The sequence below is a fragment of the Pezoporus flaviventris genome, unplaced genomic scaffold (assembly GCF_033815535.1).
Source record: "Pezoporus flaviventris isolate CSIRO_AGI_PZ_B2104156 unplaced genomic scaffold, CSIRO_AGI_Pfla_v1 ptg000001l, whole genome shotgun sequence".
Classification (NCBI taxonomy): domain Eukaryota; kingdom Metazoa; phylum Chordata; class Aves; order Psittaciformes; family Psittacidae; genus Pezoporus; species Pezoporus flaviventris.
Window position 1 is genome coordinate 59,203,831 of NW_026892549.1, and position 19,344 is coordinate 59,223,174.

A 19,344-nucleotide genomic window follows, 5' to 3' on the forward strand; every position below is an offset into this window, starting at 1 on the left:
GGGTGGCAGCTAGATGGTCCCGGTGTTTATCCTGAAATACCCCTCTGATGCTCAGGTTTGCCTCTCACGCAGAGAGGCAAATGTACCAAATACACCCCTATTTTTCCGGCGTTCCCCTGGCCTATGCCATGAGAGAAGGTTTTTCCTCATACATCTTCCCTGTCTTTAATTGTTGCACAATAAGAATAAATAAACAAGCGTCCTTAGGTGAATGGACAGCATTATTTATGTGGTGCAGCTGATGATGATGAGATGTTCTGAGGAGCGAGTGGCATTCCAGCCCCAGCCCCCTTCCTCCAGCGTAGGTGAAAAGATCCTATTATTTCTGATAATTGATGCTGAGGGCTGTGGCGTGCCTCATTTAATCAGCACTGTTCAGCACACTCCAGGGATGTAATTCATGCACACTTTAACATCCAACATGGCTGACAAGGCTTGGACACACAACCGAATGGCTACATCATTTTTTAATCAGCTATCTGAGGACTATTTATCTAATCAACAAAGAACTCTGTCACATGGAGACCAGAGGTGACATTAACATGTCTGGAGTTCCTCAGTGCAGTGGCAGAGGAAGGTTTTTTAGTGGGAGGCTTAGGTATTAAGACTCTCCTAAGAATAAAAGGCAATTTCTGCTTAGCAAAGTGTATCAAGAAGTGAATTTGAGCAAGTTAAAGGGGGTTAATCTGGTGCTTTATTGAGTATAGTATCTTAAGGGAACTTCACAGGTATCAAAGTGATGTATCCTCAGATCACACATGGGTGAGAGTGCTTTGTAAAAAACATCTATTGCATTTAGAGATAACAGTGTGTGATCATAGCAGCGGTAAACATATTTACTACAACACCTAACTAATCAAAACTAGACAGGAAAAGTAGTTTCATTAACGCAGAATAAATAGCAGCCCTATTAAAGCAAGCAAACACAGAAATTCTGCCTGCAAGGGGTGGCTCACAGATGCAAAGTTATTGCCTGAACAAATACAAAGATATGTGGTAATTGGGAGTGATTAAGTTTAATTGATTCCCAGTTATTCCATATCTTAACAAAAGTCTGTACTGAAGCCTTGTTTTCTGCTTCATATACTGACATACCTATTCTCAGTTTAAGATGTACACAGTAAAAATGCATAAGCAAGTTTGTTTTACACTTAGAATGTATGTTAAATCAGTGCAGTTCAGCTCCCAAAGTGGAGTACTCAAAGTCATCAGCAAACAGAGGCTTGCCTGTGTCTCCAGATACAGCTGGATGTCCTCCCAGAGCTTCAGCTGAACAGGCAAGCTGTTGCCACCATTTTATTGTTAATAGGCCTAACACGTAATCATCTCCCACTAGATTTAAGTATCTTCTATTTGGAATCAGTTTTTAGTGCTCTCTTTCGGCGGTGTTTGGATGTTCAAAGACTTGTAGAGCCTTAAATAACCTGTATAGCTTCCACTTCAGGGTGTGTGCATTACAGTCCCTCCTTACACACTGAAAAGCTGCAGATAAGGACCTAGACAACTGCAATAATGGAGTGGAATTGCCTCTGGTCCTGCACAGTGAGTCCAGTCAGTGCCTACAGAGACACAGAAAGGACTTTCACAACTCCCATGCTCTCTATGTACTCTACAGCCACAGATCCTCCTCCATTTGATTTAAGCAGTTTGTTGAAGTTCTATATTAGGAAAGCCACAGTAGTAAACAATTCTGACCATTCCAGTATTGTACAGGTTTGTAAAGGTCCAAGATGTAGATCTGGAGGCCAGACTGTTCTCATGTGGTTGGGGAAAAAGGACAAATTGGTGGGGGTGATATATTTTAAGAGTAAGCAAGCAGGATGTTACTCTGGAACACAAAAGGAGTGGGAGCCTTGCTTAACTCCAGAAGAGCTCAAAGCCTCTGGAAAGATGATTCTGCCTGCCCCATTGCTGTCAGTGCTCAAGGCCAGGTTGGATGGGGCTTGGAGCAACCTGCTCTAGTGGAAGGTGTCCCTGCCTGTGGCAGGGGTTGGAACTGGATGGAGCTTTAAGGTCTCTCCCAACCCAAACCAGTCTTTGATTCTCTGGTTTGAACAAGACACCCCAGTACACGTGAACCGCATGCGCGCATGATGCATGATGCATCCCATCACAGATGATACAGTTGTAAGCAGTTTCCTCACAAGAACTCAATAAAGCACTTTAACCCTTTTTCTTAGAGAAACACATCTCAGGCTCTGAGAGTCAAAGCCTTCATGGTTGGGTGCATTGTGATTTCTTCCTGTGGTTGCTACCAGGAGGAATGGCTGGACAATGGCTTACACCAAATTGAAGGTAGCAACCATCCTAGTGTTGTTTTGCAGGGTTGTTAAAAGCTGAGCTCTGTGCTGTTGGGTGACAGATAATGAATGACTGCTTGTGCTGGTCCAGACTGAGTGTTAGGATGCACAAATGAATTTACCCAGCAGTGATAGGAATTTCATCTTGGCAATCTATGTTTCTGGAGTTAATGAGTTTGGATAAGAGCAGAAACTGCGCTGCTACACCATATCTACACACTGGTTAAGATGGGGGGACTGCTTTGATTTCTGAAGTGTTGTTTTTGTCAGCTGTGAAGCCAGAGATAAGGGCAAGTGTCAAAGTTAATAGAAGATTTTCTTGAAACATTAGTAAAATACATTAGTCATTCACGTTGAGGTAGCACGACATAGGAGGCAGAATGCTAGTTGCAGTTTCAGTACAAGCTAAATACCCGCTGTCTTCTGGGAAATAGTTAACTTCATTCCAGATATTTGGTGTCTGAGAGAGGTGTTTGTCCAGGATTTTCTAGTCAGAGATGCTTTTTTGTGGCTTCTTTGAGGAAAACAGGCTTCCAGAAAATACTTGAAATCAATATACCTTGAAGAAAGGTCTTGTCTTTCTAATTAGGGGGCTTTGTTTGCTATTAAATAATGGAATAAGTACTTCTTATAGCTTTTTTATTGGAAACCAGCTGGGGTTTAGTTGTTTAAGTGTATATATACTTTATGTGTGTATATATATATGCATGCAGAGTTGGCAGCAAGAGCTTTTGTTGAATTAACTTTGGAACCCAGATGGGACGGAAAGGATGTCCTGGGATAGAAGTCAAGGACAAGCCAGATAAATAACAGACTTCGGTGCCCATTAAAGCCTTGTTGGTAGGTCACAAAAATGTGTAGCCAGTGTGTAATTTTGAAGGCAGGCAGGGTAGGATGGCTAAGCTGGGCTCTGGTGCTTACATGCACATCAATCACCTGGCGGAGGCTGCGCTTGGCAGTGTCCAAACACTGCTGCTGATAATATTATTGAATCCTCAAGACAGCGGAGCACCTTGAGGAGGCAGGCAGGAGCCTAATCGATGCTAAAGGACACACTCAGATGTATCAGGGCTTCAGCATCACTGTGGAAAAGTCCATTTGTTTAAAGAGAAGAAAAAGGCATTACACTTAACACATTAAAATGGATTATTTCATCAATAGGTTAATAGAAAACCAGGCTGCGAGTTCACTTCCTGCTCATACGGCCATACTCTAACGTGCCATTAAAGTGTGAAAAATGAAAAGGGACTGGGAAAAGGTTTTTGTGTACTGGAGACCATCTTCTCTTTCTGAAGGGTGCCAAACCTCAATTTTGCCTATTTATATGTAAATGTTTCTCAGGAAAAACAAGTTTTCTGCTAGGAAATTGTGCCTCTCTAGGTGTTGGGACATGTTAAATAGGTCTGAAAACTGAAGGGGGTTTTCATACTGAAGGATGCACTCAGTGAAGATATTTATAGATTTGATGAACTTTAGTTTTTAGAGATGTAACTTTTCCTTTCAGATATTGTTATCTATTTTCATTTCAGTGCGATGCATTCTATAGGATGTCATGCAGACATCCAGGTCCTCCTTTTTGAGTACATAGCATTAAAGCCCGCAGATGGCTTTATTAAAACAGCATGTAGATTAACACTAGGTGTTTGGACAGTTCTCTTGCAGCCCTAGCACTTTAGCTGAAAATCAAGAGTTTTGTTAAAGTTCATAAATATAGAAAGAAAAATGTAAAACAGTTGTTATCACAGTACTCATGACGTTGTGAGATGTTGATGTCATCCTAAAGGGTGAGGAGCATCTGCGGTGAGGATGGGAATGGGTGTACTCCAGGTTTACGAGCTGAGTTTTACTCTGACCTGTATGGGAGTGGAAGACTCTTCCAATTTCAAACGTACAACCACAATCAGCCAGGTTGGGAAAGCCCTTTAAGCTCAGCCAGTCCAACCGTTCCCCAGCCCTGCCAAGGCCACCACTAACCCATGGCACTGAGGCCTCATCTCCGCGGTGTGTGAGCACTTGCAGGGACGGTGACTCCAGCCCTGCCCTGGGCAGCCAGTTCCAATGCCTGAGCACCCTGTGGGGAAGGAATTGTTCCTCAGCTCCATCTAAACCTCCCCTGGTGCAGCTTGAGGCTGTTTCCTGTCCTGTGACTTACAGATCTATGAAAACTCTGGTATGTGCAAGCATGGTGTATTTAATTTCTTCCTGCACTGCTGTGGGAGTCATTTTCCAAGGAGGAAATGATGTTACTAAAATTATGGAAGAGTTTTACAGGCTGGTCTGGACTGCCTCTGTGTAAGCCATTTCTACATGTATCAATGATGCATGTCATAGAAATTAATCGTAATTAATGTAACTGATGCTTTCTAGAAGCCTCACACCCAAACTGAAAGCTCTCCACTGTCTGTGGACAGGAGGGCTGGGTGACCTGCTAGGAAGGGCGGCTCAAAAGGAGGTCTGGATGCTCTTCCACTTATCACTGACTCCAGTGGTCTCTTCCTTGCTCCTATAAAACAGATTTTAACAAGCAGTTGCATGCCAAGCAGTGCTGCATCATTATTTCTTAACTAGGTAAGCTGGAAAGCTGATAGAGGTAGCACTTTAGCAGGTACACAGTTACCTCCTCAGATGTGGGGATGTGTATGCATGAAGAAGAGTGCACAATGCTGTTCTTTTAGTCACTGTTAGGGTCCAGCAGTGTCATGGTGGACTCAGATGCTTCATACTGTTCCTGCCTGATGAAACTCAGGCTAAGCAAGCATATTGTTGATTGAAGGTACTTTTCATGCTGTGAATTCACTCTTGAGGCGAAACATGTCAGTTTAAAAGAAGGTAAAAATGTGTTTTTTTTCCTAATGAGCACGGGACTGGAGTGCTTTTGAGCAGTATTTTCTGCTAATTGTAAAACAGCAGCTGGGAACTCGGAGAATCTCCAATTTTGGGGCAATTCTAATAAGTGAGGGTATTGCCTCTTACAGGAAGAATATACACTTTGATTTTTTTGCAGTGATTTGCCTGGGGGAGGAAGGGAGGACCATAGGCATCAATTGCATCCATGTCTACTTGACAACCTTCAAAATAATTAAGTAATCTCTCTAAGCTCAAAGCTACAAATAACAGTTTGTTGTTATGAGGATTTAAGGTTATTGCATCATCACCTCAACTTTTAAAGGTGATGATGTAAAGAAGTGGTTTAAAGGTGAACTACAAGCACTAAGTGAGCGGTACAGGCTTGTGAAGGAGAAAGAGCTCTTGTCTGGCTGTGTTTCGTCATTAATTAAATCCCATTTTGCAGTAGCTGTTTTTGTCTGGTCGTGTATCCTTTGTACAAATACTTCCTGCATTTTTGTACTTCTACTGCTCTGGTTTTGTCTATTCCAATAGCAGATCCATTTAATCTTGTCAGATCGTGTCATGTTTTAGAGCCTTTCAAAAATCACCCTCGATAAGAGGCTTTCCATATTGTCCGTGGATCGCAGAGGCTGTAAAGTCCCTTGTGCATTTTCTGTGTGCAGCTCTTCGTGTTACGAGGCTCGCGCTTGTATTTTACTTCACATGCTATTTTGATGTTTCTTTTCTCCCCTTTTTTTCATTTCTTTCTTTCCTCCCTTTTTCGTTATTTTTATTCTCTTTTTGTTTTTTTCTCTTCCCCTCCTGCTCTCTGGACGCAGCCAAACGCAAAGCTTGGAAACTAAACCGTGTTGGTAGCCTGCGAAATATATACAGCAGCAGCAGCACCAACACTGAAGGTAACAAACCCACCCGTTGTAGATGGACACCTCCTCTCTTACCCTTTATTTTTTACCCTGCGTCCTCCTTGCGTCTCCCCCTTCCCCAGTGCAGGCATGGAAATCAAATTTGCCCAAAGCATGCGTGCTTTCATCTTGTGTTTGCAGAGTCATTCCACTTGGTCTTTTCATCCTTTTTGTGTGTGTGTTGGTTGTGCTTTTTAGTTTGCCATTCATGTTCCTTTCAGCTTACTTAAATTTTGACCTTTCCCTCTCGTCGTGGAGTGGTGATGTTTAAATTACTGCAGGAACCCATTTTCTTCCCTTTTTTTCTATTTTTTTTATATATATATATATTTCTTTCTACATGTGGGCACTCAATGTAATACTTCCCAAGTTATTACAGTTTTTAAAAGTGTTAGTATCAGGTGTAATGATCTGTAGCCAAATACAATAGTGTGCCGTGACATTTAAGTAACAGTCTTAATTTGCTTTGTGCAAGCCTTCTCCATAATGCTCTTTGCAGCTCTAATCCAAAGGCGAGACAGTGCCGGGTCATTTGCATGTGCTACTCTTGCTTGTAAATTCTGTATATTGTTGTATTTCTAAAGGTCACCTGGTGGCAAAGTTCACAAATTGACTTACATTGCTTTTTTTCCACCGAAGACAGCCGTCATGGCTTTGCTATAATAGCACATTGAATTTTATATTCCACCCCCCCTCTCCCCACCTTCATTTGAACAACACAATTATAAACTTCCTTCTTTTTTTCCCTGTTTTATTACAAATGTCAGAGGTCAGAATTACTTGGAAGCTAGGCAAGGAGAGCAAAAAAACACCCACCACCCTCCACCACCATCTCCAGCAGCATGCAAGAGGGATGGTGGGAGAAATAGAGAATGCAAAATAGGTCACAACTCAGTAATCTCAGTATAAAGGAGGGGGGATTTCTTTTTTCTCTTCACTTAAGTGCAAAGCAAATGGGTCAAGTAATCGCGAGCGCATGCCCTAACACTAATTGACTTATTTTGGAATGATTATAACTGTAATATTTTTCTTAATGTCACTGTTTTCTGGGCTGTTGATTTTAGTGATTGCCAAGCGGTGGCATTAAATCTCTTGTAAATTTTAAATTGCATGCTATTTCTGTAAACAAGTCCCTCTGTTCACATCCTGATCATTAACCTTTGGTGATTTATATCACCGTCCTTTCTTTTGCACAATTACTGCTCTATTGCCTTGCTCTTGCTGCCAAACAAAGTGTAGGGAGGAAACAAAAGTGGGATTTTTTTCCTGCAGCTTCTTAAGGAAGCTTTTTGGGGTTTTAAGTTGTAATTTTGGTTTCTTTCTCAGCGGAAATGCAAAATTATCCCCTTTTCAGAGCAAAACGCTCCATTTTGATGGTTTTGCAGTATAAAATACGCAGTATTCCTGCATATTTTGCAGGAAGTGTCAACTATGAAATGAGAGAATGGGGTTGTCAGATATTAATAGGTTTGGGTGTGGTTTTTTTCCCACTTAATAGGAAACAAGATACTTTTTAGTGATTTGCCATTTTCTGTGTATTTTTGTTTTCTGCGTATTTGCTGGCTTTTATCTCCCAACCAGATTTTTCTTCTAATCGGCGTGTTCATTGTTCCTGCTTGAGAAGCTTATGATTTTATATCTACCTGTTAGGAAACGGCACCAGGGAAACAAGTATGAAGAATTCCCTTGTGGTTTACAGCCAGGCTAGTTTGAGTAACCTTTTGTTCTTACTGATCAAACCAAGTATCAAAGGCACCTTGGATAAGCATGTGGGAGCATGTTCCTGCTGGCCACAGCCCAAAGAGTTTTGAGACCTATCATCAAAACCAACTTCTGAAGTTAGGCAAAGGTATCTCTTTCTGGAGGTATTATCCCCAGTGAAAACAGAGCAATCAATGTGCTCCATAGCTTTGCATCTTTGAGCCGGTACCGTCAGTCTTTGTGTGGAAGCTGGAATGGTGAGACATGCAAATGCTGAGTTAATGAGCACTGTAAGTATTAAAAGCCACATGTTTAGATAATTATGCCTTCAAAAAACAGGATGATGATAGGAAATGACAGTCCAGAATAACAAACCTGCTTTGGTCTTTAACGCGTGCTTGCTCAATTGCACTTCCACTTTTCTACAGACAAAACCCATTTCCATTGTGTACGGTCCCATTTTTGAAAGCGTGATCTAGGAACCAGCCTCTCCAGTGTTTTTTAACACTGGTTCTGTTATTTTTAGGTATTTTCTATGCTTCCAGGTAGTAAATCTCTGATTAAGATGGAGAAATCTGCAGTTCAGATGATGCAACTGATTTTGAAGGTGCTTGGCAGAAGCAGGTATATGGATGGTCCTCAACGTAGTGGGTCGGTTTTGCTTACATAGGGTCCCCTTTTGCTGTATGCCGTGCAACGCTGGCAGTCCTCTTCCTGGCTGTTACTGACCCATGGCTATTGCTTGACCCATTACTGATAGGTCTGGTCACAGAGGAGTGAGGAAGGGCAGGATATTCACAGAGTTGGCTGGGTACAAGATCACAGCTGAAGGACTCAAGCTTCTGAGGGCAGAAAGAAGCAGACATCATACAGGTGTGTCCTCCGCTGGTCCTCTGTCAGTTCTGTGTGATTGCAAGAAACTTTATTTTCTTCATTTCAGAGTTTGCCTAAAACTCTCTCATTTTCAGATTTGGGTTTTTTTTCTATAGGGAGCCACTGACAAATACAAAAGTCCCACCTGCTCCTTATTGCAGGCAGGCGGTCTTTAAGCAATGCTTTGATTCTCTAGGGGGAACGTACATAATGTCACTGTGTTATCCTTAAACCAGACCCTACTCTGGTTATACGACAAGCTAGAGTCACTTGTTCCTGAATATAATTGAAATACAGAATTACTTTTCCTATATCAGTAGATTTTGCAGCACCGCAGAAAGGCTTATCTTTAAGAAAGTAAATGGCTGTGCTCTGCTTTAACATGCATAAAGATATTAAATCCTTACCTTTCCACTCTTGTTGGTTACCTATCTGACATGTTAAACAGGGCCAGGCTTTCCTGGAAAACTTTTCTTCTGCATATTCATTAACTCTCAAACTGTGTTTTGGTTAGAAGTTAGTGATAACTGCTGCTGTGGTACTGTGCCTGTGTGGAATGTTGATGGCAGATGGATGGGAGCACCTGAGGTAAGCTCTGCTCTATAGACTCACCTTCACAACACCCTTTAGTTAAGCAAGCTCTTCAGCTTTGAAACATGTGTCATAGAATCATAGAATAGCGTGGGTTGGAAAGAACCTCGAGATCATCCAGTTCCAATTCCCCTGCCATGGGAGTTGTCATATTGGAAGGAAACCTCAAGCTTGAAACACATCAGGAAACACCTAATGCAAGTGTAGACTCGCATTACTTCATGGATTTATTCAAACCATGTTGCCTCGGCATCCAGATAGAATAAGAAGTACGTATGGGGAGGAACCAGCCTTTCATCACCAGTTTGTCACTCACAGGTAGTGATAGAAAACAGCACCACTGCAAAATTCTTCCAGTGAAACACAACCTTTATCAAGAGCTGTGGGCGACCAACAGCAGAGCTATTTTGTCCTCATAGGGTAGATTTTCAAAACTAATTAGATTTAGACACTGGGTTTGGAAAGGGGAGAGAAGTATTAGCATAGTCATGCCCAGTGGGACATGGCACAAATATTTCCTTAATTGAGGCTGCTAATAAACATACTTATCTTCTGAGTTGCAGGGATAATTTACACCAAGTGGCAAAAGGTAACACTAGTTAACATCATATAGTACGTAAATACCAACGTGCCTTCATTGTAAACAAATTGTATATTGTTAACATCTGATGTGGGTTGCTGAGCATATTGGCGCTGTTTCATTCCCATCCTTTTGAAAAGATGAAGGGTTATTAAGAAAGGGTGCTTGAACAGAGAGGGGGAGGAGGACGTGAATAAAAAGGGAGTTTAAATAGGTCTCAGTATTACTTGAGGCAGACTTGACTAGGTTTCAGGCTGTAACCTCAACTCTTGAAGGTGCTTCACAGGTGTTTGAAATACACCACTGAGAATCTGTTGGCTCTGCACTTGACTTCTTGTTTCTGGAAAGTGTTTCCTGTCTGAGTGGCATCCTACACCAGACATGCACAGTGAGTTACTGTTCATTAGCAGCAGCAGCAGGGTCCTCTGATGACAGCAAACACACGATCTGGCACCTAGTGAAAGAGGCTGGTTGGCTTGGAGGCCAGAAGATCCAGTTTTATTTCTGATTCTGGTAGAATATTCATGTCTGCTTGTGAGAGGTGCCTGAAGCCTGGTGAGTGTCTGTTTTATAGCCATGGAAAATAGAAATAATGGTTTTGTTTAAAAGGAAACTTTTGGGATGGCTGTAATTCCTGACTGTAGAGTGCCTGGTGGAAAGGAGCCCTTGTCTTCCATTGGCTTCAAGCTGTGCTTGTGGTTACCCCACTCTGGTGCAAGGTGTTGGTGGCTATTTCTGAAACCCTTAATATTGAGAATAAAAGATGTGGGAAGTGGAAATTTGGAACAAACTGATCTTTGCACACCATTTAGAACCGATCTCGCAGGATACCAAGAGGTGCAACTGCTTCCGGACTTGCATTTTCTCTACATTGTAGTAGACTTAATTGATCTCTCTAAAGCAAGTTACAGACTAATTGCATCCTGTAGTCGTTGACAGTGTAGTTTTCTAAATCTGATCTCTGTGTCATACAGTTAACACAGGCATTGGTACGGGAATGCGGTGAGACCATGCCTAAATGTTTGATTTCCCTTGCACAATCCTTTGCTTCTGAGGAGCTCTATCTCTTGTTTGCTGTAAGTGGTGGGCTGTAGCCATGTCTGACTTTTGGCAGAGCAAAATAAATGTGACCTTGGCTTAAATGTAGTTAATTTCACTATGAAAGGATAATGGTGCAAACAGTGCAGCATAAACAGTGGGACCTTGGTGCTGCTTGGAAGGGGCTTGGTGGTTACGAGAGTGCAATGGTTTTCCTAAAATTTCCTCGTTGCACGTCCACTTCCACTGAAGAAATAAATGGCTTTGGGTTCATCTCATCATAATCTGACAGTTTCAGCTCATTGCCCATCCTGGCCCCCACCACTTTAAAGCAAAGGGCAAACCAAACAACAGCAACATCATTTGAGACATCTCCTGTTGATAACTTCCAAATGGAACTCAGTTGCAGCTGGTTCTTCCCACTTTAACCCTTTGCCTGCTGGCCTCCCAGGAAATAATTGATGACTGATTGGCCCATTAACCTCTTTTTTTTGGTTTAAAAAAAAGGAAGAAGTTTGACAGCCTGGACCTGTGTAATGAGGAGGGATTCCTGGGGAAATCAGCTTGATGGCTAAGTTGCTTGCCCCTGAGGATGCAAAATTAGCCCCGTGGGACCTCGTCTGCATAGAAACTGGACACAATTAGTGTAATATCCGGTGTTATTAATGTAGTTTGGAGTAATTGGGCAGGTTGATTTCGACAGGTTGATGGTGCTAAAATACTATTATAGTGGACCTTTCTGTGAATAACTGTTAAACATGGAAAACTGTTTAATAAAATTTTGTGATTGGGCCCACAGGGATTTAAATAGCACAACCTATAATTTGACTGAAGAGGAAAATTCCATCCTCCTGCCTGGATTTTCCTGTCGGTGTATGTGGTGGTTGAGGACAGCCGCATTTGCTACTCACCTCTTGTAGGCATTGCCCTGTGGGTGATGTGCAGCAGGCACCACTGCTGCTTTGTTTCCCAGTTGGGCCTACAAAATGTGGTGTATATGAACAGAGAATGTATTACTGAACACATCTTCAACTGGCACGGTTGCTTTTCAGCTGAGCTCCTTAAGGAGTATACCTGAAACACAGTAGATATCAGAGAGTAAAAACTTACATGTTCTTAATGTATCATCAGCGATGACCAAGATTTCTTAGTGATGTACTGAAAACATCCTTCCAGCCCAGCCTTAAAACGTGCTGCAGCCCTCTTAACCCATGGTGGGGCCATACTGGGACAGACTCACCAGTGTCCTGTGTGGACTTTGCAATCCACAGCCACAAAGGCTGTGTAAGATCTTGGCAGCTTTTGTCACAGTGTAAGCTGGTCACAGCAGAAAGGTCAGGAGATAAAACAAGGGAGCCTCTCCTTTGGGAAAAGGAGACAGCATATAAAAGAGTGACCACGGGGAACGGCTGGAGGTGTTTCCTGAATTCCATTCCACTTGCCTGAATAGCCAGGATTGTGTCCTCTGCCATAGGTCTCCTGTAAGCAGGGGAATAACCTTGTGTAACATTTCTGAGAAACAAAGCTTGCAGAGGTGCTGCTGCAGGGACGGGATTTCAGCCTCACTTTGCAATGGGACACTGGCTGAATTGCAGCGTTTATTTCTGTGGGGCGTTTGCTTCATGTGTGTGATAAGCTTCATGTATGTGATAGGGATTATTGGCAGAGAGAAGATAAGAGGCTTCAGTGATGCAGCAGCTTGATTGTATATACTTCTTTTGAGGTCTGGAATTGTGGTGCTGGAAAGCCATGGTAGAGGAGTAGTATAGTGTGGCTCTGTAAAGATATACCATATATACTTGTTGAGTATTAGTTATATACTGTATATTCTTCATAGAGTCATAGATGGTTTGGGTTGGAAGGGAGTCATCCAGTTCTAACCCCTGCCATGGGCAGGGACACCTTCCACTAGAGCAGATTGCTCCAAGCCCCTGTGTCCAACCTGGCCTTGAACACTGCCAGGGATGGGGCAGCCACAGCTTCTCTGGGCACCCTGTGCCAGTGCCTCAGCACCCTCACAGGGAAGAGCTTCTGCCTAAGAGCTCATCTCAGTCTCCCCTCTGACATGTTGAAGCCATTCCCCTCGTCCTGTCTCTACAGGCCCTTGTCCAAAGCCCCTCCTCTCAACTTCTTGTTGAGTTGCTATGTATTGAGAAGTCATCCCTGTCAGTGTGCTGCAGAAGTCTCCTCTCTCATTGTCCCCTTCTGTGTCTTTGTGTCCCTACTCCTCCCTGCCCAAAAAAGAGGTGTGAGGAAATCCTCCTTTAGTAAGATTTCAGGAATACGCTTTATCACTGAAAAGCCACTGAAAGGCCTAAAAATGATGAATTTCCTAAATGGATCTCTGCAGGGGGCTGCTGCAGGTGGAATTCAGCTTTTCATGTTCTCTTCTTTCATCATCATTCTTTGTTTTCATCAACACATGCAGAACTTCAGTATGTCTGTACCTCCCTCCACTGACATACCCATCTGCATAAGTAGATGATCATAACTGTGTCACCCTACAGCAGACAGGACTCAACATTAATTCATTTACTGTAGTTTCCTCTTGCTGCTTTTTCATAAACTCTGTAAATACGGCTTTTGTCATGAGTTATTCATAACATTTTGGATAATGATTCTACTTGTTTGTCTCTAACGATGTTGCTAATCTGGCTGTAGCTATCAGGTTGCATCATTTCTCTTCTCTTTCTTTTCCTGGTTATCCCAGTAAAATAACATAGCCTATGCCCTCATGCACCTGGAAATAACCTTCACCTCTGTGTTTATTCTCACCTCAAGATGCATTCTCACCTTCTGCTGCTTTCTTGAGGCATCATTAAAGCAGTAGGCACTGGCCTTGCTAACATGGAGTTTATCAAAGAAAACCAGTTGTGCCACAGCTTGAGAAAATGACTGCCAGTGAGCAACAGTGCTGTCTTTAAAGCTAGTGCCAGATTTGTCACTTATCTTTGCACGCTTGTGGATGACAAGGTGATGCAGGAGTTTCATGGCTCTGAATATATAATAAGTCATTAGCACACAAGTGAATGTAAATGCTCACTCTAATGCCCGTTATGGCTGATGTTCACCAGAACTTTGTGCTCTATTATTCTTTGCCTTTTCATGCTTCATGCCTGCCCTTCCTAATTCCACTTGCTCTGTTTCAGTTTCCTTGATTTCTTTTTTCATTTGACTTTGGTGTCCCATGTGTGGTTGGAGTGTGTGTCCATTTATTTCACTTCTACTGGTAGATTCATAGGCTGCCATCCCCTGGCCTGAATACTTGTCCTTGTACTCTAGTAGCCCTAAGGATATTTCACTGACCCTTTCTGCGAGTTTCTCAGATCATTTTCTCATCTCCCATGTCGAACATGAGTGCTGAATAGGTTGAACTGATTTTAATCCTCTATTATAACCCAGTGTATTTATGCTGCAGACATGAAAATGTACACATCCACTTTTAATATAATCTGTGCATGTAAGAAACTGCTTGAAGGAAGAGGGGAAATCATGAAATTTTCTGTATTGTCAGCCTTTAACAGTCCATTCATCTTTTAAGTTATTTTATGGCATGCTTTGATTTTTACATTATGTAGCTCTTAGCACCTCAGGTTTAAATCTAAATAATGCTTGTTATCCACTTTGTGTTCCAGAAGGGTATAGCCTTGATACCACCCTCACATACACACAGAGGAACTGAATATGTACCCATGACAGTACTTTATCTGTATAACATTTGGAGAATAAACGCAGTGGATCTGCAAGCTGTTTTCTGATGTGCAACTGCAAGGGAATTGGCTGTATCTAGCCTCAAACCTCAACAAGCCAGACCTGCTTTCGCTTGTTGTATTGAAGAAATGCTCATCAACAAAGATAGTTTAGGCCTAGTTGTCAGTATCCTTAAACTTAACCTTCTCTTCGTATTGCATGTCTTTTTCAGAGCAAGAAGAAAACTTCGAGTTTATCATTGTCTCTCTCACCGGCCAGACTTGGCACTTTGAAGCTACCACATATGAAGAAAGAGATGCGTGGGTACAAGCCATAGAGAGTCAGATCTTGGCCAGTTTACAGTCATGTGAGAGCAGCAAGAACAAGGTAAGGTGCGCAGAGGAATACTGAAAATAAAGAAGTTGTGTGGTGTAGTCAGTGATGCAGATTCAGCTTTGTGTCAGGTTAGAGATCTGCAGAAGGCGCTTGAGGAAAAGCCTGTTGCAGAGGAGAGCAGAGGCAGACCCCAAAACCAATGTATTTACAAGTCAAATCTCAAGTTAAATCTGCTAAGCTGCTGCATGGCAGAATTTAACTCAGCATTCTGGCTGACCTAACCATAAATGTGCAATAATGTTCAGCCATAGGATTCTGCCCTGATGGAATAATGCAAATCACAGAAACTAAAGCGTAGATGCAATTTATCTTTTCTTTAATTTCACTGAAATAAATTGTTACGGGTTTTTGTCTTAAAACAAAGCAAATCCAGAAACAGTTCATCAAAGCATTTTGGAGAAAGAAGAACATGACCTAAGAGGACCGGGCCTTCCACCTTACAATGCTTTCATATGATGACAGAAGCAATTTGTTCTCCTTTCCTCTCAGAATCGATGTTTAAAATCTGAGACTTCTTCATACATCCCTTATCTTTAGAGGGGCCAGAGAGCTCCTGCTTCTTGAGTCTCTGTGTCTGCTCACTCTTCACAGCTAGAGGGCAAGGTGTTGAGTGGTAGTCAAGGAAGAGAACTGTGCAATAACTGTTCAGACCTCTAGATCCTTTAGCATCATCCACCTAAGTGTTGTCTTTAATGACTTTATATTGCAAGGAGACTGATATGGTAGAATGAATGCCTGCTTTCATTACCCTGAGCTGCCAGAGTAGATCAGACACCAGTGATTATCATCAACATAATTTACTTCCCATTCTATTAAAAGTGAAAAGAATTTGTTTCCAATATGTATTTCTGAGGTAGTGAAAAATCACTGCTTACATATTTTCTTGCCTTTCTTGGGTTTACACATTCAAATATGTACGTTAAGGGAACACAAAGGAGGAAATGTGTACACTCACACCTATATAAAAAAAACCAAAAGAGGATAAAGAGTGGCTGGTAAGTGGCTCCAGGAGGTTTCTTTCCTGTAAAGTATTACTGAGCTATCAAAACATGTCAGAAGAACTAGTTGGAATAGCAAAGTGCACTTAGTTGAACAGGTTTAGTAGGCGTCCCATTGGTAGGTCAGGAGGACACATCCCCACATTGCCATACTTAAGACCTGGTCCTCATGCTGTTTAAATCAGTTCATTGCAAAGAGTCCATCACTTGCTATAACTAACAGTTTACTTCTCTGAGAGCTCACAAGACAGTTGAGTTGAACTGTTGTACCTTGTGACAGTGTCTCCAGGTCCAAGTAGAGGTCATTGGCAGGTCATCATGGAGTGCCATCTGATTAAATCTGACCTTTGGATGATAAAAAGGTTTCAGCTGCTTTTGCAAACCATCCCTTAGTCTTCATTAACAAAAGCACACACATCAATAAAAGACATTGATTTTATACGATAATATTCTTATCTAATTTATCTCAAAAAGCAAACCTAACCTGTGACTCCTGTTCTTATGAATAGCAGGCTTCATTTCCAGACTCAGTTTTCCTCAGTGCACTCTCCCCCCTTCTTAGAATAGACCCCAGAGCACTGGGAGCTCTTGCACAGGGTAGAGATCCCTGGGAGGAATATGATACTGTCAAGAAACATGGGAGGGAAGAGGAGTCCCTGCTTGGCAGGTTTGGACTTGCAGTACTTGGAAATGCCAAAGGATCACTGTTGAGAGGCAAACCAAGACTTGAAGTTCCTTGACCATGTTCATTCAACCTTGGTCTAAGCTTTGAGTTGTGCCATTCATTGACGTGACAGTTGTGTCATCCGATGTTACTGGGTCCTTATGTGTTGTTTCTACATTTCTTTCCATCTATTCAGTCCCGCCTGACAAGTCAGAATGAGGCCATGGCCCTTCAGTCCATAAGGAACATCAGAGGCAATTCCCACTGTGTGGACTGTGAAGCACAGAGTAAGTATGGTCACATCACTTCAGAAAATAGACCTCTTCTTGGCCAGCACTTCTCCTTGGCCAAGACTTGAGTGAACACCCACCACGGGCTTTGTCTGTTTTGGCATTATATTTGGTATTATATTCTATATGCTTCATTACGGAGTTTGCTTTATCAGCTTTATTTTATGTTCATTTGTGCTCAATATATGTTGCATCAGTGCATCCTCATTTTTCCCCTTTCACATCACACTTCTAAATGTCATCATTTCTTTACTTTCTGTCAAAGAAAAAGAAGTTGTAACTTCTGTTTTCCTCCTGTTTTGCATGGAGAGGGCAGATGTGCCATGGTGCTGTTTTCAAAGAGCTTGATTGGTATTCTTTCGGTTTGTTTTTTTTTAGGGTTCCTTGTCAAAAGAAACCAAAGTCATTGCTCATTATATCTGGATACTTGAAAACTTGATTTGGGATCTTTCTTTTTTCCTCCCCTTTGTGTTTCTTTCCCTTTCTTTATTTTTTAAAACACATACGTAGTGCTCAGAAAGTATTCTCAAGAATACTTTGAGCTGTGGTTCACCTCACTAACCCTGTCTGAGGTCATTATTCTGGTGCTCTTCAGTTCCAGGGGCTTGCAACAAAGCCACAAAAAGGAAGTACTCTTGCTGTAAAGCAATTAATTGTAGAAGCAGAAGGATTGAGCACTTGCGCATTTGTATTTCTTTGATACTTGAAAGTCAGAACTTTTCTGGTGTTTTTTACAAGTGCTTCACATGGAAAAACGTCCTTGTTTTTTCCTTTTGGTACAGTTCTTTTTTGATTTTAAGACTTGTTGTTTAGGATTGTGACTACTAGTCCAAGGCATCCCAGCATCCCAGTTCACTCTAAAATGAACAGTCATACTGACATGCTAATGCTTGTGCACAATTAATTTGCTATCTGCTGATTTAACTCATTCAGTCATCCACCAGAAATCCCTGTTATCCCCTGCCTCATGCTTAGAAGGCTTGAAGGGAAGGTGGTTAGCACGTTAACAGCTTCACATCCAGACTGGTTTTAGTTGGACACTGTCAGATACCCATGTGCTGTCCATAGGAGATGGATCAAGAAGAAAGGCAGCTGTCCCCGGTGGTTCAGCACACAGGGATGTGAGGCCTGCCTGGACCAGGCCTTGAGCACCAGAACTGGGATGCTGGAGGAACAGCTTGTTGAGCAGAAATTTCACAGACTGAAAGAAATAATAGCAATGTTGGTAAATTAAGGTCTTTACATTCCAGTGGCTAGTAATCCAGCATGCAATAAACAAATGAAAATGTTGGTTTGACTGGTATATACATATATTGACATATACAGCCCAACACTCATTAAAGTTCTTTCGTATTGACCTGGTAGTCATTCAGATTTACACCAAAGCTTTGATGCAGTTCAAGTCAAAGGTATGTAAGATGCTGCACTGTATATAAGAAGGACAGGGTCTTCAGGTGACCTAGATGAATATTTAGCTCATTTGAAGTACTCGCTGCTGTCTGTGAGCAGACCACAATGGGACCGTTACTGATTTCTATTCAGTCTGTCTGTAGAGCTGTGGGTGGCATTTTCTAGACCCTGCTAACTGGTCACCCAGGTGGAGGGGGAATGTGTGTCCCAGGCGACTTCCCCCCCTCATGCACATCCTTATGATACATCCGTGATCCAGTTCATAGAATCCCAGACTGGATTGGATTGGAAGGGACCTTAAAGCTCATCCAGTTTCAACCCCCTGCCATGGGGAGGGACACCTTTCACTAGAGCAGCTTGCTCCAAGCCCCATCCAGGCTAACCCCAGAGATACGTGGTTCTCTCCAGTCGTGCATGTATTTATGCAACCAGGCTCAATGTTTAATCAGGAAAATGATTGTGCATGGAGAAGGCAGCACTCTTGTTTTCTTTTTCCTTTGTTTTTTTTTATTCCCATTTCAGCCAGGCTGCTTTTCCTCCAGATTGTTTCATGGGTCAAGTTGGCCACAGGTACATGGTGCCAGCAGGAGGGATGTGCCAAGAACATGTTGCTGGGAGGGGGCAGGCTTGGACTGCCCTTTTTGGCAACACTCAATGCTCTGTTTTGTAGTGTAGAGGGGAGGGAGAGAGGGGAATTTGGAACCTCTTGATTGTTTGTATTCTTGGGGATGATTTATACCCTCTGGGACTCTTCTTGCTGTTTGGCCTTCCTGATTTTAAGGCTACCATAGTTCTTTAGAAGAAGTTTGAGACATTTCCAAAGCAGTTTATCTTAAAATGTGAACACGAGCATGAGGTGAATCTCAGCCTGCCAGTTTTTTGCCAGGGTTTGCTTTATTTCCTTCTCTCCTTTCTGCCTTGCTTGTGCAAGTCTTTACCCCCCAGAGCGTTTAGCATCACAAACACCAGCTCTCCTGTGGAAAGCTCACATAGTTTGCATCTTCACAAAGCCAGATGTTTGGGAGCAAAGGAATATGAGATGTTGCTGTCCCTCAGCTCTA

At 42.3% G+C, this 19,344-nt stretch overlaps 1 protein-coding gene across 8 annotated transcripts in view; it reads left to right on the forward strand.

Moving 5' to 3' along the window:
- The window catches only part of AGAP1 (ArfGAP with GTPase domain, ankyrin repeat and PH domain 1), a 327,230-nt gene that overhangs the window by 262,186 nt on the left and 45,700 nt on the right, over positions 1–19,344 (forward strand). For 5 of the 8 annotated variants that reach the window (XM_061459922.1, XM_061459932.1, XM_061459952.1 and 2 more), the window contains 3 exons: positions 5,969–6,046; positions 14,758–14,912; positions 16,780–16,870. In XM_061459922.1, coding sequence (XP_061315906.1) covers positions 5,969–6,046; positions 14,758–14,912; positions 16,780–16,870 — 324 coding nt within the window. The remainder of the gene's footprint in view (positions 1–5,968; positions 6,047–14,757; positions 14,913–16,779; positions 16,871–19,344) is intronic. The other 3 variants (XM_061459942.1, XM_061459962.1, XM_061459907.1) reach the window with 1 other exon arrangement.